At 48.4% G+C, this 15,420-nt stretch overlaps 1 protein-coding gene across 2 annotated transcripts in view; it reads right to left on the bottom strand.

The window, feature by feature from the left end:
* The window catches only part of RETREG1 (reticulophagy regulator 1), a 113,930-nt gene that overhangs the window by 33,297 nt on the left and 65,213 nt on the right, over positions 1–15,420 (bottom strand). The window contains exon 1 of one of the 2 annotated variants that reach the window (XM_016127259.2): positions 489–1,014. The exons of the other annotated variant lie outside the window; for it this stretch is intronic. Within the exon in view, the coding sequence (XP_015982745.2) occupies positions 489–523 (35 nt within the window). The 5' untranslated portion in view covers positions 524–1,014. Of the gene's footprint in view, positions 1–488; positions 1,015–15,420 lie in introns of those variants that run through there. 2 annotated transcript variants of the gene reach the window in all.

Genomic DNA, 15,420 nt, shown 5'->3' with positions numbered 1-15,420 from the left:
TTTTGTTTTAAAAAGTTGCCATATCTAAATTGGTATATTGGTCTAACATTTAATGTTTGCAAATGTTCAACAAGCCTTTAAAATGCAAACGTTTCACGAAATGTTCACTACCCTGATTTCCAACAACTATCACCTACAGGTAAAAATCAAGCATCAAAAAATTCAAGCAGGCTTTACATCATGTAGGGGGAATTTTTAAAAATTTCATGCTATCACTTCCTCATTCAAGAAAAACACTGATCTGCATATGCTTTTAAGGGTATATTAGGGTAATTTTATCTCTCTTCGTGCTAAAAAAAACAAAAAACAAAAACAAAAACAAAAGAAAAAACAAAAAAAACTGTTCCCTGGAATTGAGAGATTGCATTCCTAATATTTTAAAATGATAATATAAACTACCTTTTAAATTAGTCATAATATTAAAAAAAAACAAAAAAAGATTGCTAGCAAGTGAAATACACTCAAGAAGAAATATACACCACAGTTACCTTTTGCCTGGTCCCAAGTCCTCACCTTCAGGCATTTCTGCCCTTTAAAAATGCTAAGACCGGGGAGAAGGCTGCCTCAGTGGTTTCTTCTCCACTCTCACGATGAGTGTCAGCGGGGGGAAACACCCCAGGAGTCAAGTTCTTTTCTTTTTGGAAAAAAAAAAGCACCCCTCCCTTACGCAGAAAGTAGGTGTTTACAAACTTCCAAAGCGCCTGCCTGCCTTGAATGAAACTCGGAGCCGAGTTATCATGACTATCCCCTTCTAAAAATAAACAGGTCACCTCTTACTCCCAGTAAGACAGGCCGCTGGAAGAAAGCACTGCCCAGCATTTTCTGTCCAGTCGTGTGAGAAGGTGTCACCACTCAGCTACTAACCTTTATTGGGATGACTTCACCTAGGCCTGCCTACTCTTTCTCTTTCCCTTTTTTCCCTGGCACGACCGGGGTGGCCACGGGGAGCTTGAAACTTCAGCCTGGGCTATCAGATCTCCAGCGCACAGGAGGGAGCTGGAGGGCAGAGATCGAATGGGTTGTACGTGTCACGGCTAAGAGGTTTGTTTGTTCTGGGAATGCTTAGCCAGTCTGCGAAAGAGCTTTCACTTAAGAGAGAGAGAGAGAGAGGGGGCGGGGGTGGGGGGGGGAAGGAGGGAGGGGGAGAGGGAGAGGGGGGGAGAGGGAGGGGAGAGGGGAGGATGCGTTCGTTTTTCTTTTATTCTTTATATCGTCCCTCCCCTAACCTCCCTCCCCTCCCTCCCTTCACCTTCCCTCCCCTCCCTTCCCTTCCCTTCCCCTCCCGGACCCTCCCCTCCCCTCCCCCCTCCCCTCCCCCCCAACCCCATATCTCTCCAAGGTCCCCCCTAAAAATTGTTTTGAGGGATATTGTTTTGCAAGAAAAATCTTTCCTTGGGTCATCTGGATTTCTCAACTCGGAGTAAGTATGCATACAAATATGATGAGTCCATATGTTCCTCTGGGCAACATGGTTTCCCCTGCAGGACTTCCGTCTGTCATCAGGGAGCAACTTGACAATGGCACATGGCCAAGCTTTGAGCCTCAGATGTTGTTAAAGCTTGGCTCATCACCGTGTAGGAGGCACCAATCACTACGTATCCTCATTTGTTGCAAATTCTAAGAGCAGGACAAAAATCACTTCAATTGTTCTTGCTTCTAAAAAGGCTAGGAGAAAAGTCTGCACCTAGGTGGTCAAAATGTACGAATTTCCATTTATAAAATAAATAAGTTATAGGGATGCAATGTACAGCATGGTGACTAACAAAATTGTATTATATATTTGAAAGTTGCTACGAGAGTAGATCTTAAAAGTTCCTATCACAAGAAAAAAATTTATAACTATGTGGTGACAGATGTTAACTAGACTTATTGTGATCATTTCATAACACACACAAATATCAAATCGTTATGTTGTATACCTGAAACTAGTATAATGTTATATGTCACTTATATCTCAATTTTTAAAAATAGAAAGCAAATCTCCTTTCTCATTAAAAAATATGGCTAGGGAAAATATTACTGAGATTCCTTTAGGAATGCACCCTGAAAGCTTTTATAAGAAACTTGAAATCATTTTTTTTCCTGACCGGTGATCTTAAGCAGTAAACACGATCTAATTATTATGAAACAATACATTTTCCTTATTAAAATGTCAGCGTTCCACTGTCACGTCATAGCTAATCCTGGCAATATACAGCTAACGTGTATTTCACATTTATAGGTGTCAAAGTGATTTCTAAAGCATTAAAGAACTGAAAAGTGGAAGCAAATACCACATTAATCTGCTTTCTGCTGATAGTGTTAGCTGTTTTGTGATACACGCCTATCACCATTTAAGATGATATTTCACACGTCTAAAGTTTTAGACTTCGAAGTCTAAGGTTAAGTCAGTGCAGACACTCAAACCCATAGCTCAAGTACTGCTGACCTGGAAAGAACAGTCAGGAGCAGAGCCCTGCAGACCGGGCTGTGCGGGAGGCTGCAAGGAACGTAAAACATCTCATCACCAATTGAACCGCAGCGACGCGCTGTGCTGTTCGAGCACTGAAAAGCCGAAGCGCTGAAAACACCGTCGGTGAGAATATCACAGCGCTGTTATTTACCCTCATCGACAAAAACGAAAATGCTGGTTCCGTGATCTAACTCTCGGTTCTGACGCTCCTGTCCCCTGAAGTCCACATCCGGTTCCCCGAGCTCCTGCGTTGCGGCTGCTTGGCGGTCGGAGCGTAGTAGCCGTTGCAGGACTCGGTTGCCGGTTACTACAGAGCCGAACGGACGGCTGGAACACTGCCTCCCAGTCTCAGAAGGACAAGTAACCGATAACGTGCTACAACAGGCGACCTGCCCGTCGCTACCAGGGAATGCGGACTGAAATACTTCCTTCAAGCACTCTTTCATGCGTGTTGAAATTACTTGCTCCGACCACGGATTCCCCTTGAGGCATATTTGTTTTAATTTCTTGCAATTCACAAGGACAAGGAGGAAAAACATGGGTAGCGTAGATGACAGAAGCCGAGAATGTGGCTACGTGACTGACACCGTGGATGGCCTCTGCGCATCAGGGACACCTTCAGCCCTGCGGGGCTGGGGAGCGGGGGGGTGGGGGGGGTCCAGGGGTCCTTCATCAGTGCTAACCTGAAATCCACAAGGCATCTCGAATTTAAGGACTCAGAGAATACAGAGGTGAGAGAGACCCCGAGGGCCACAGACGTTATCGAAGATTTGCAGAGGCTGAAACGGGGGCACCCAGCAGCGAGGTGACCTGCTGGTGACAAAGCCAGGGGCTGACACCCGCCCCCCCCCCCCTCCCGAAGAGACAGCAGAGTGCACACATTTTGGCAAAAGTGTGGCCAGGCACTTCCATAGTTTAAGTTTCTTACGTCCACACGGGTTCGAAGTCCCATTAACAGGATTCTTGCTGAAATGGGTTCTTGAGCACACAGCCAAGGCGGGGGCCCAGCTCTCAGAGAAGCCTGCCCAGAGAGTCTTCATCACCGAAGAACAGGCACGCTTTTTTCTTAGATAGCATTTGCTGCTACTAACTGTGTGAAACTCCTGAGGCAACTGTCCAACGCGACAGCCACCAGCTCCATGTGGCCATTGAGCACGTGAAAGTGGATTTGAAAGATGAAATAGGAAAAAAAGAATGTAAAATATCTCATTACTAATTGTTTTAGGTTGACTACATGTTGAAATAATATCTGAGATATCGGGGTTACATAAAATATATTATTAAAATGAATTTCCCTTGCTCTTTTACTTTTTTCTTTTTTTTTAACTTGGCCACTAAACATTTCTAACGATACATGTAGTTTGCTTTCTATTGCTACTGGCCCCTACAGCTCTAGGGCTTCAGTTCTCTGCTTCTTTACAAAACTGACCTAAATTACCCACAAAACAAAAGTTACTGAGAAAGCAGACTAACACAGTCTTGCCAATTGTTTCAAAACCATTTCCGGAACCGCTTTTAATCAGAGGAGAAAGAGGCAGAGATTACAAAAGGCAACTAACAGGACATTACTGAGAAGAGTCCACTCAGCGCTCACGCCCTCAATACCTCAGCCTCTGCTTTGCTCCACCTAAAACCCTTTCCTGTCCTTCCTTCCTTCCAGCCTCCGAAGACAAGAATAAGATCCCAGGAGTAACGAACTTCTCCAAGGCCAGGCTGCCTCCCGAGTTCTCGGTTCCCGCCCTGTGTCTCTTCTCCGACGTGTACGACCAGCGATCCCATCATCTTGTTACCTTCCGAGTTCTCCTCGCTCTTCCCCGTCGGCCCGCCACTGGCCACACACCACTAACCTCTGTCCCCTGTCCTTGGCAGCCAAAGGTCCTTCCCGGTGGTATGTGGTCACAGAGATATGTATTTACATACTGATGAAGATATCCAGAAAGGAGGACAGGGGCAGGAGGAGAAGGCGAAGGGAGGAGAAAGAGGGAGGAGGAAGAGAAGGGAAAGGAAAAGCCGTATAAAGGACTTATGCTGCTGGTTTTCTTCTCTGGCTTAAGAAAATCATGAATATTTTCCACTTTATACCTTTGGCCTGTCTGTATTTACTATTTTTCAGCAACAAATACGAATGGCTCTTATGATGAGAAAATAAATTGTCCTGAAAATATGAAAAAGGTTACTTTTAAATGGGAGGGAGAACATTTTTCTGTGGCTTCCTGTCACTACAGGAAAAAAAAAAAAATCCCTGCTCTTCTCCATGGGAAACAAGGCCATGGGGAGCATCAGGCTTCGGGTCCTCTCCCTCGAGCTTGGCCAGTGAGAGTCCCGGCCTGTGGCCTTCGAGGGGCCAACAGATAGAAGACACACATTGGTTGAAAGAAGGAGAAAGCAAACGGAAGCAAGCCCTCCCCCTCTCGTGGCTCTAAGAGTCTAAGAATCCCCCTCCCCACCTTGGTCATATCCCACCAACGACTTCCAGCCTCGCCCACACAGAATCCGTGCTTTGCGAAAATTCAGACTATACATCGTCCACGTCGCAAGGGTGGAAAAAGGGTATGGAACTAGTATCAAAGCCAGTATACTTCTGGAACAGAGTGGGAAAAGACATTTTTTCCTTAGATTTAAAAAAAAAAAAAAAAAAAACCAAAGGCTCAAACAACTGTATGTTTGTACACGGCGTGAATGGTGACGGATATGATGAATCGCCACGACGTGCCACACCACTTACTGCGAGATGGTCCCCTCTCTCTGGCTTTCTGGTTGGTGGGCTCATACGGAGACGTGTCCAAGATCAGTGGCCCTCAAAGCAATACAAGCCGATTCCCCAAATGCCATCCCAAGTCTTCGTATATAAGGTACATCAACCCAGGAGTTACTCCGTTTAAATGGGGACAGGGCGCTCACACCCCCGCGCAAGGCATCCACAAAAATGGGGCCTTGGAAACCCAGAGCTGCTCAAGATGCGGTTAAAAAGCCATGGCCCAGATCAGCTGGACGCCAGGAAGAGGGAGTAGGAACCTTTTTTCGCCATCTCTTCTCAGGATAATCAGAAGAGACTCGACTCAGTTTCCCATTTTATCATTGTTACCTTTTTAAAGCTTTGTTCATGGAGTGTTTTCCCTCGAATTTCTTTTCATCCAAAAATAGGTGGCACTCTAAAACCGACAGACAGAGCCTCTGAAGTTCCCGTCCCTCAGCGTTCTGGTCGACCTTCCTTTGTCTATATCACTCTAGTCTCCAGCCCAACCGCCCCCAGTTGCGCCTCTTCTCCTGGCACAATCAGTAACAGTCCGCTTTCACTTTCATCGGTGCACCTGTCTGGGCCATCAGTTGGAGGGTAACCCAACATATCACCATTTTCTTTCCCCTACTTGTCAGAGTTTCTGTTTTGTTAAGTGCTAGACTGTCATCTTGATTGTCACATAACGGGTCATGGCCTCGGTGGGGACTCCACTTAGGTGGAACCGCATCTTTGCCGCAGACGACCGTCTGGCCAGTGAGCGCCGCTCACACCTTTCCAGTCCTGCCTCTGCCACACCTGCCATCTGCCCCTGTCGTGGTTAACCCGTGTTCTCCCCAAAAAAGATACTAAAGCAAAGCTCTCTGCAAAGTGTGGCTCAGACAGAACAGAGCGCAGCAGCCCAGGGGATCCCGGAGAAGCACGCCGGCCCAGCGGAGGTGACAGAAGGGAGTGGAAGACAGAAATAGGGGAGGAGAGTCGGAAACGGCAGGAGGGAAAGCGGGAGTCAGGGACGGAGGGTGGCTGGCGGGGCCGAGGCTGGCGGGGCCCAGGCTGGCGGGGAGCGCCCCACGACCCAACAGCCCCCGAGCGCTGTGCCCTGTGCCAGCTTCATCTCTGTCACGTGGCTGTCTATGGCGGTCTATCAGATGCCCTGACTCTACAATCGAATCTGTTTTTTTCCGTAAAAGTTCATTACATGTTGTTAAATTTTAAATAGTGATATCTAGGAGCTAATGACCATTTAAGTCCACAGAGCCAGGCGCAAACACCACAGTCAGCCCGGCTCTGCCCACTGCTTCGGTGGGTCCACAGCGGGGAGGGCGGGGCAGTGGCAGATCGGGGAGAAGAGCGAAGGTGGCGGTGAGTTCAGAGCACAGGACTGGCCTCAGGGAGGGGCGGCCGGCAGCCATTTACGGGAGCGGGGAGGGGCGGGCTGCACGAGCGAGGCGGGGGCTGGGACCCGGCGCCCTACGCCACTGGCTCGATGGTACCGCGTCCCGTGTCTACTGAGACCCGCTTCGTTGCGGTAAACACAGTCTCCACGAACTCCTGTTCACGACGCCCCTGTCCCAGGGGCCTGTGTTCACCTGTGGCCGGTTCCATTCCTCCTCACCTCCTCATTCCTTCTCTCCTCAAAACGTGCTTGTTAGGCTTCCATTTCAAACCATTTTTTTTTCTTTATCTCTTCTCCCTCCCATCCTTCCCCCAACCTCCTCTGTCACCCCCCAAAATCTATAAAACTCCAAGTATAGACATTGATAAAAGTCAAATTCCCCAGGGGGCCAAATGTTACCAATGGGTCCAGCTTTTCCTCTGCAGAACACACCTGTTCCTGGATCAGTCTTGTTCTCTTATGTAACGCTCTCTTCTAAGGCTTCAGGTGTGTTTCAGGGGGAAAGGTCCTTGACAGGCGAGGTTCGTTTCCAAGAAATTTAGAACAAATGGCCATAGGAGAAAAAGAAGTCTGGTAGACTTCACTGCTCTCGGCAAACATATGGAAATGGGAAATTTGTCAGGTCACAGATCCTAGAGACAGGAGTCTTAGTGCACAGTAAAGTCTAGGGTGGCTGAACAAGAGTGGCACACGGCCCAAAACAAACCTTGTCTCGAGCTTCAAAATAGTAGAATGCGAGACAGAGTGCAACGACGACCTCCCGTTTGATTATGGATTACGCATTACCTTGGTTACATGTCGATCGTCCTTAGCACGTGTTGCTCAGGTCAGTGTTAAAGGTCACTTTTCTCTCCTAAGTAGCACCTGATAAGACGCTTCTTGGCTATACATTTACCCAGTATTTCGTGGAGAAGCCAAACCGAAATGGAGACTTTCCAGCTTAACAGGCTGACAGTAGTTAATCATGATTTTCATCTTAGTTTTGAGGTTACGGGTTGGTTGACCAGAAAGCCTCCTTCTAGTCTCTTTTCCTTTGCACCGTGTGACACTGTGATGACCTTGGCTGGCTGAGCACCATCTGCTGACCGGGCGTTGGGTGGGGATGAGAAATCTCTGTAGCCACTGACAGAACTTACCCTCCACGCAGTGGGGTCTGAGGAAATGTGCAAATATCCTACAGCCTCTAGGCATCTGCGGAGAGGAAGCAGCCCCATTAGAGGCATTTTCTACAAGAAAAGCTGGGCACCTGCTGATCTTGATGAGTGGGAAGGAAGAAGACACCTCATGACCACCCCTTGTGGGGAGCAGACAGACTCCTCCCGTAACCCAATGGATGGGTCTCCTCGTTGCCTCAACCCCTGTCTCACTGAACATAAACCCAGCCTCTCCGAAACGTGGCGTCTCCCCTTCAGGCCACCTCAGGGTTCCAAATGACACACTCATAGCAACTTGAACATGTCCCGGAAGTTACTTCAGGTCCATCAGGGTCTGAGTAAAACTCCTTCGACAAGAACCAAAAAGGAAAAGCTTTAAAAACAGAATGAAACAAATCCAAAACCTGAACCTTGAAGAGCCTCAGAAGAGAAACTGAGTCCGGTGAGACTCCGGTGGGTTCTGATTTCCTTCCTCTGCGGTAATTCCTCACCCAGCACCCAGCATCTCTCTCTCCTATAAGCATGACGATCTAATTATATTTTAATAGAATAGTATGTGTTTAATATAAATATTTAATATTATTTTATCTTAATAAACTTTTTGGGGGGAATAATATTAGACTTACAGATGGGTCGTGAAGGTAGCACAGAGCTGTCCTGTACCCCCCTCGCCCGATTTCCCCGGGAGAGCATCTCGTCTGACCACAATGCCTTTGTCAGAACTGAAAACCAACATCGGCCCATTGCGGTGACCAAGCTCCAGCTTTGTGTTTCACTCGCGTTTCCCACCGATGTCCGAGGATCTCTTCCCAGGTCCCATCCAGGGCGCCACACTGCCGTGAGCCGGCACGCCGCCTCGGCCCCCGCGGTCTGAGAGCTGCTCAGTCTCTCCCGTCTCACGACCCTGACGGCTTCGAGGAGTGTTTTGTGGGTATCAGGTATTCTGCAGAGTGTCCCTCGGGTTAAATTCGTGTTTTCCTCTGGATTAGACTGAGGTCACGGGTTTGGGGGAGGAAGACCACAGAGGTGAAGGACGCTTTTCTCGTCACATCCTGTCGGGGGTGCGTGATGGCCACATGACCTCCCACTGGTGACGCGGACGTGATCACCCACACAGCGCGGAGTTGGCTGGGCTCCTCCACTGCCATGCTGCCGTTCCTCCCTCTCCAAACGCTGGTCTTCGAGAGCAAGTCTAAGGCCACCTACGTCCAGGGGGGAGGGAGGCGGTGCACAGGGACGCAGCTCCACCTCCTGAACGGGGGGACAGCGACATCCATTGCTCGGAATTCTTCTGTAAGGAAGCTTTGTCTCTCCTTCCTCCTTCATTTACTCATGAATCACTTATACGAGCGAAGGCTTATGTGGACTCGAAGAGCTTAAGAGTCTAGGTTACGCTCCAGCGTTACGCTATTAACTTTGTTGCTCACATGGTTCCAGACACAAGCTTGTTTGTGGCCACCCTGCCTTCTCTGGCGACCGGGAGAGGCCACCCCTCTGCCCCCTTGGCACTGGTCCACTAGACTTGTCCAACTCTGGCCAATCGACACGTTCCAGCTGAGCTCGGAGTTCATCGCCGTGCGCCCGGCCCCCTCCGAGACTATCTCGCTTCCTTCCCACCCGACATCGGCACCAGCCAAGAGGTGACGCTGGGACCGAACCCCGGAGCTGAAGGAGGGCTGACACAGGGGAACGAAAGCCTGTGCTCCACACACGTGCAGCCACTTGCAAGGACAGATGTGAGACGGGGCGCTGCAGGTGCCTCCGTGGTATGCCAGGTGCTGTGAGCGGCGACCTCGCAGGTGAGCTGTGAGTATGCGCGAGCTACTGCCATTGCGTTCTTCTGAAAGCCATGACAACCTGCCATTTTTCTTTCTCTGGTGAAATTCCCGGGATTGAAACCGAGCTCAGATTTCCTTTCCGCGTGTGCTCTTTGTCCTTACCTTCCACGTTTCCTCCCTATTTTGAGTATTAGAGGAAGTCCACAGTTTAAAAATGGAAACAAGACTTGGCTTCTGTACCTGTGCCCGCTTTTAGCATCGAGCCGTGGCCATGTCATTCACACACTTCATCACGGGTCTTCCTAGCAGATTCACGCTGCCAGACGCTGCCTTATTTACAACCAGTGTGATTTTTTTTTTATATCAAACTTGACTTTATATTTTTAATAAGACAACAAAACCACAAGTTGCATGACCTGTGCAAAGACCTAGTTAAGCCTCCTCTTGATCTGGCTTCTGTGTCCAGTTAAAATCTAAACATCACCTCGGCCCTAAATATAAGTGAAGAGCAAGGGACGCGCTGTGTTAGAAGCGGTAACAGAGGCCAGGAAACAGCGTTTCCACCCCATCTGCAGATGGATGCACAAGAGGGGACTTTATGTTTCTACTGTCTTCTAAGGATGACCAGGCCCTTCTTCCCCCATGAAAGGGCAGCTGCCCTCAAGGAAGGAGATAAACAGGGATTCTCACCAACACTGAGAAAGAGTTGTTCTCAGAGGCTTTACAATAACATGGAGTTACAGACCCCAAAGGCAAAGCGAGGCCTGTCTAGTGGCAACGGGCTTCGGTGAATGAGACGGTGCCTCCCTCGGAACTGTGCGTCCACAGGCCCTCACGTAAGCATGGCAGCAGCTTAGGCAGAGCTAGGACACAGAGCAAGAGCGAGCGCTGGGTTCCCAGGTGCCTTAGTCGGGGTTCCTTCCTGCGGGGGACCTGGCGGTGCCTCACGGAGTCCACCATGGGGGTGGCAATTGTCCTTCTATTACTTGTCCCTTTAAAACATGCTTTGCTTTGTTTTACTCAAAGTTACCCCTCAGAAGGAGGATGTGGCCACATGCTTGCGATCTTACCAAACCCGTCATATACCAGGGCTATGTGTTTAATTTATTAACTTAGAAAAGTCCTGCGGGAGGGAAAATGGCTGAAATGACATCAATCGATGCTTGGGAAGCCTTTAGATGTCACAGAGGTTACCTGATAGACGTGGTAAGATAATGTTAATAATAATAAAATTAAAGAGAAAGACACGTATCATAGAATTCATAATTATTTCTGTGGGTGTGACCTCATAAATAAAAGGTTATTATAAATGAGGGTTATTAAGTGTTATTACAAATAAGCTTTTTGAAATTTTCTTCAAAAAGTGATAAGAGTACGGAGTCACGTGACGACCGAGGGACAGCCTGGTGGGTGCCAGAGCTGGGGGTGGGGGATGAGGGTACAGACTTCCCATCCTAAGATAAATAAGTCTTGGGGATGTAATGTGTGGCAGGACTGCTGCTAACTGTAGTTAACGATACTGTATTGTATATCTGAACATTGCTAAGAGAGTAGATCTTAAAAGCTCTCATTCCAAGGGAGGGCAAGAAACTGTGTGCGGTGATGGGTGTTAACAAGACTTACTGTGCTGATCACTTCACAACAGAAACATATCTAAAATCATCATGTCGGACACCTGAAACTTATACAAGGCCGTATGTCAATCACGTCACAATGAAACTGGGGAAAACAATAAAACTAGGAAGAACACGATCAAAATAGTTGTTTATAGCTTGGTACAATTTCCAGTGCCTCTGCTTCTTAAAAGTTCTCTATCACAGCTTCGGAGTGAAGATAAGTTGTTCTGGAAAACGCGTTAGGCTCAAAAATTGGCCCTAGTTTCAATGACACTGACATGAAGGGAGAAAGGGAAGCAGCATTTTCAAACCAACCTGTTATGTAAGTAAAAGATGATTTTATACACAGCAACATCACTAAATTATAAAACAGTGGTTATACAGTGGTTGCGGTTAGCATGAGTAGGAAACTGGACCCTTTGAATTTACAGTCAGGAAACCTATATATTCAAGGTGACCAAAAACTTTTCCCGGACCTCGGTGATTACATTCGAGGTCCCTTGTTCTGGGACACGCCACATTCTGAGCGGAGTGGGAAGTCACCGAAATAGCTCTGGCTGGTGTGTGGAAGCCGGTGAGGTCCACGGGAATGACAGGTGCCAGAGGCAAGCAGGTTTAGCGATGGAATAGTGTGGACCAGGGACATGATGAAATCAAACATGCCTTCGATCTACCCACCCGAACGCCACGTAGTCCCTAAAAGCACATTTTTGAAGACCATCTAACGGCAGGGGATGCTTGACATATGAAAACAGGTTGGAAACCTTTCCTGTAAAAGGCCAGGTAGCCAATACCTGCCGCAGCTACTCGACTCCGCTGTCGGTGCGTGAACAGGTGAGTACAGGCCGCAGTCGGCCAACACCTGTGTTACATACACACACCCGCAAGTTGTTACAGAACATGTGTCCACTGCAACTGACGAGAGACAACCAACTGTAAGGAACTGTGTGCCCAGCATTAACAGTGATTAATTGCTACGACTCTTACTTTCTTCTGGGTGCTTTAAGTATGTTCGAAATTTTCCCCACCGACGTTATTCCTTCCATAATCAGACAAACTCTATTTAAAAAAATAAATAAATAAATTAGTACAGTCTGGAGTTCCACCTTTAAACACCTACAAGTAAAGTCGAAGTCTGGGATTCTCTGCTTCGGGGTCCTGTCGTGGATCGTACTGCTTTCGATGAAGATGATTTACTATAAAGAGGTCGTCAGGGAATACGTTCTAACCTGGTAGTTGACAAGAGAAAAACCGGTCGTTTGTGTCCCTCGGAATGGGAGCGTGTCTGCCTGCGTGAGGAATCGAGAAAGGTGTTTTTCACTGCACTGGCTGAGTCCCTGGAAAAGGTTGCCTCTTGAATTAGCAGCTTGACTGTTTGCTGTCCAGATAAATATTGTGTTGCTATGACTGAAATTGTCCTGCCACGTGGGTCACCCTGTCATATAATTAGCCTCTTATCATATCAGGTGCAAATCAAACCAGCGGCACTTGCTGTTAATGTGGTGACCGAGCAAACCAGAAGCTCTCTTTCCGCGTGTCGACGTCTGACTGAATGTTGCCATCATCCTACTGAAGGCCCCTGCGGGGTGATTCTGTGGCTCCGTGCGACAGCGAGCTGACCCTCAGAGGAAACCAAACGTCTCGATAAGTCCCCAGCTCGCTCGGCTACTCTAGCTCATTCTTTTTCATGTCTCGAACTGCCCCCCCCGTGCATTCTGTCAGTCTGCCAGGGCGTGGAACAGGGGACGAGGTGAAATTTAACCTTGGTTGTCCTTCAGGTACATACACACTATCCTCGAGATATTCTTCCCGTTTATTCTGCATGGTGGTCAGCCTCATTTCCAACCTCTCTGTTTCAATCAGCGTTCAGTCAAGCCTACGCGGAGCCTAACATAGCTCGGCCTGCTGGTCCGGAGAGCTGTGCCCTGCACTCCCCCCATCCTTAGACCCCGCCCCCCGCCCGTGCCCCAGAAGGCCAGGCACACGGCGGCTCCCCTTCCCCTCTGCCCCTCCTCTTGCTCCCGTTTAGGGACAGGTTTTAACACGCAGGCTGCGCGCGCATCTCCACCTCACAGACTGCCCCAGGAAACCCACCCGGCTCTAGTCCTCTCCTCTCCTCGCTTCTCCGCGGGACTGCGGCTCCTGGCCTAAGCAGGAAGCCACCGAAGGGCAGAGTGTCTGGCGTCTGAGCCTTCCACTGCACTGGGAACAATGCACGTGCGTCCAGGGGCAATTTCGCCAGCTGACCCCGGGCGCCAGCCAGCCTGGTTCTGATGCGGGCTCTACTACCTACCAGCTGTGTGATCTCGGGCAAGTCACTTAACCTCTCTGTGCCCTGTTCCCTTACCTGTCGAATGGGGATAATGGTGCTTCATACAGTTGTGAAGATAATGCATACGTAAATGTTGTCAAGTGGATCAGATTAAGCATGTGAGATTGCACGAGAATGTAAACACATGCAAAATACTGAGAACGGAACGGTGCTGGCGTTCGGGCTGTCGCACCGAAGGGTCCGCTTTAAGAAAACACGGGAGTTAGAGACATTCCACCTCACATTTTCCATGTTGCTTTCTCCGATCACAACGCTCTTTCCTTCTCTGCCTTTCACCAGAATATCAGCGTAAGAAGAAATGGACGGAACTTTTTTAGATTTCCTGTTCTTTCATTTTTGGTGCCTCCTAACTGCTGGCCAGTTCACCCTTGGGTGACGGATAATAATGTGGCAGCTCAGGAGTGTTTAATATGTGTCAACTGCTTTCTTTACGTTAACTATTTCACATAATACTTAAAATGTCTTAAGAAAGGTGGCCTTCTTATCCCATTTCACAGATAAGGAGCCTGCCACTGAGAGGCATCGTATCTTGCCCAAGGCCAGAGTTTGTAAATGGCTAAGCCAGGGCTATGTTTTTTGTTTTTGTTTTTTTCCCTTGACTCACCCATTGCTCATAGCACAGTCCCAGACTCCTCTAGATGTTTATTAACTTGGTTAATAGTTGATACATTTAATAACTGCTTACTGAGTTATTAAATGTATCAACTATTAACCAATCGCAGGCCAGACGCTAGGAGGACAAAGATTAGATATGGTTCCTGTCATCACCAAGTTTAAGTCTGGTGAGGAACCCGGACAAACCCACAAGCAATAACAAAGCAACGTGATCGGTGCTATTATGACAGGGAGCGTGGAATCCCGCAATGAGCCTGGAGACAGGGCCGGGGGCTGCAGCAGGCAGAAAGGGAGGCGATGCCTCGTGACGGTAAAGAAGATGTTGGTGTTGGGCTTGAGATGGGGGAGATTCCAGGTAGAAGTAAGACGACTCACGTCCCTTCTCATGGAGGGGGTATGTGAGGCTCTACCCAGCACTCAACAGGCTTTCTGGTACCGAATTAGGCAGCGGACAGACCCGAGCTGGGCCTCCCTGTCACAGCACGTGTCGTGAGCAAATCTATCAGGAAGGCTTGTGCGTGCCCTTCCGCCAACTGCAAGGTCCCTCTCCAGCAGGGGAAGGCAGTTATACCAGGGCCAGGGGCCGCGTCAGACCTCCCAGGGCTGCCCAGGCTGCTGTCCTCCTCAGCCTTGGAAAAGCTCCCTTAAAATAGGCACAGGGAGGCAGACACTTAGGTCGACCGTGTCCTGACATCCTATGGAGACCCAGTAACACTGAATGTTAGCAGCCTGTTTGTCACTCGAGTCTTTGGGTATCAGGGTGCACGGTTTTCTAGAACATCAGAGGCTTCCTCTCGATTTACTTGTTAGTGTTTAAAGGTTTTTTCTTCTGGTTTGTTTTTTCCTTTGTGTTTCCCCATGCGGGTTCTCCGTGAGAATAAAGGGGAAGACTAAAGCAATTCCCTAGATGTGAAATTTTAAAAATTTTTTACAAAGAATACCTGTATTATCTGTACATTTCTGAAGAAGCTTTTACAAATTTCCTACACGCGGCGCTAACCGCTTGAATTCTCTGCGCGAAGTTGTAGCTCGAGCGACGGCAGCGTCAGTCCGCTTTGGGAGAGCAAGCTGGGTTCCCTCGTGGCCGACTTACTATCTTTGTTCTACAAACAATTAGAGCTGAGATAACAGAGCTTGTGTGAAAGGCGGGTGAGATGTGAAACAATGCCATCTTTGAAGAAGAGACCATTTAGAATTATTTCATCCCACAAAACAGTCAACCCCAACAGAGACATAAACGTAACGTATCCCGTATGCCGTCTGGATTCGTTGCATGTGGTGCTTTGGAAAGATCTGAAACAGGTGAAGGAAACCCTTTTAGGCAAGATGCTCATCTCGGA

This window comes from Rousettus aegyptiacus, unplaced genomic scaffold (genome assembly GCF_014176215.1).
Source record: "Rousettus aegyptiacus isolate mRouAeg1 unplaced genomic scaffold, mRouAeg1.p scaffold_m13_p_8, whole genome shotgun sequence".
Lineage (NCBI taxonomy): Eukaryota > Metazoa > Chordata > Mammalia > Chiroptera > Pteropodidae > Rousettus > Rousettus aegyptiacus.
The sequence above is the reverse complement of the archived record's forward strand: the minus strand, read 5'-3'. Positions and strand labels throughout refer to the sequence as shown.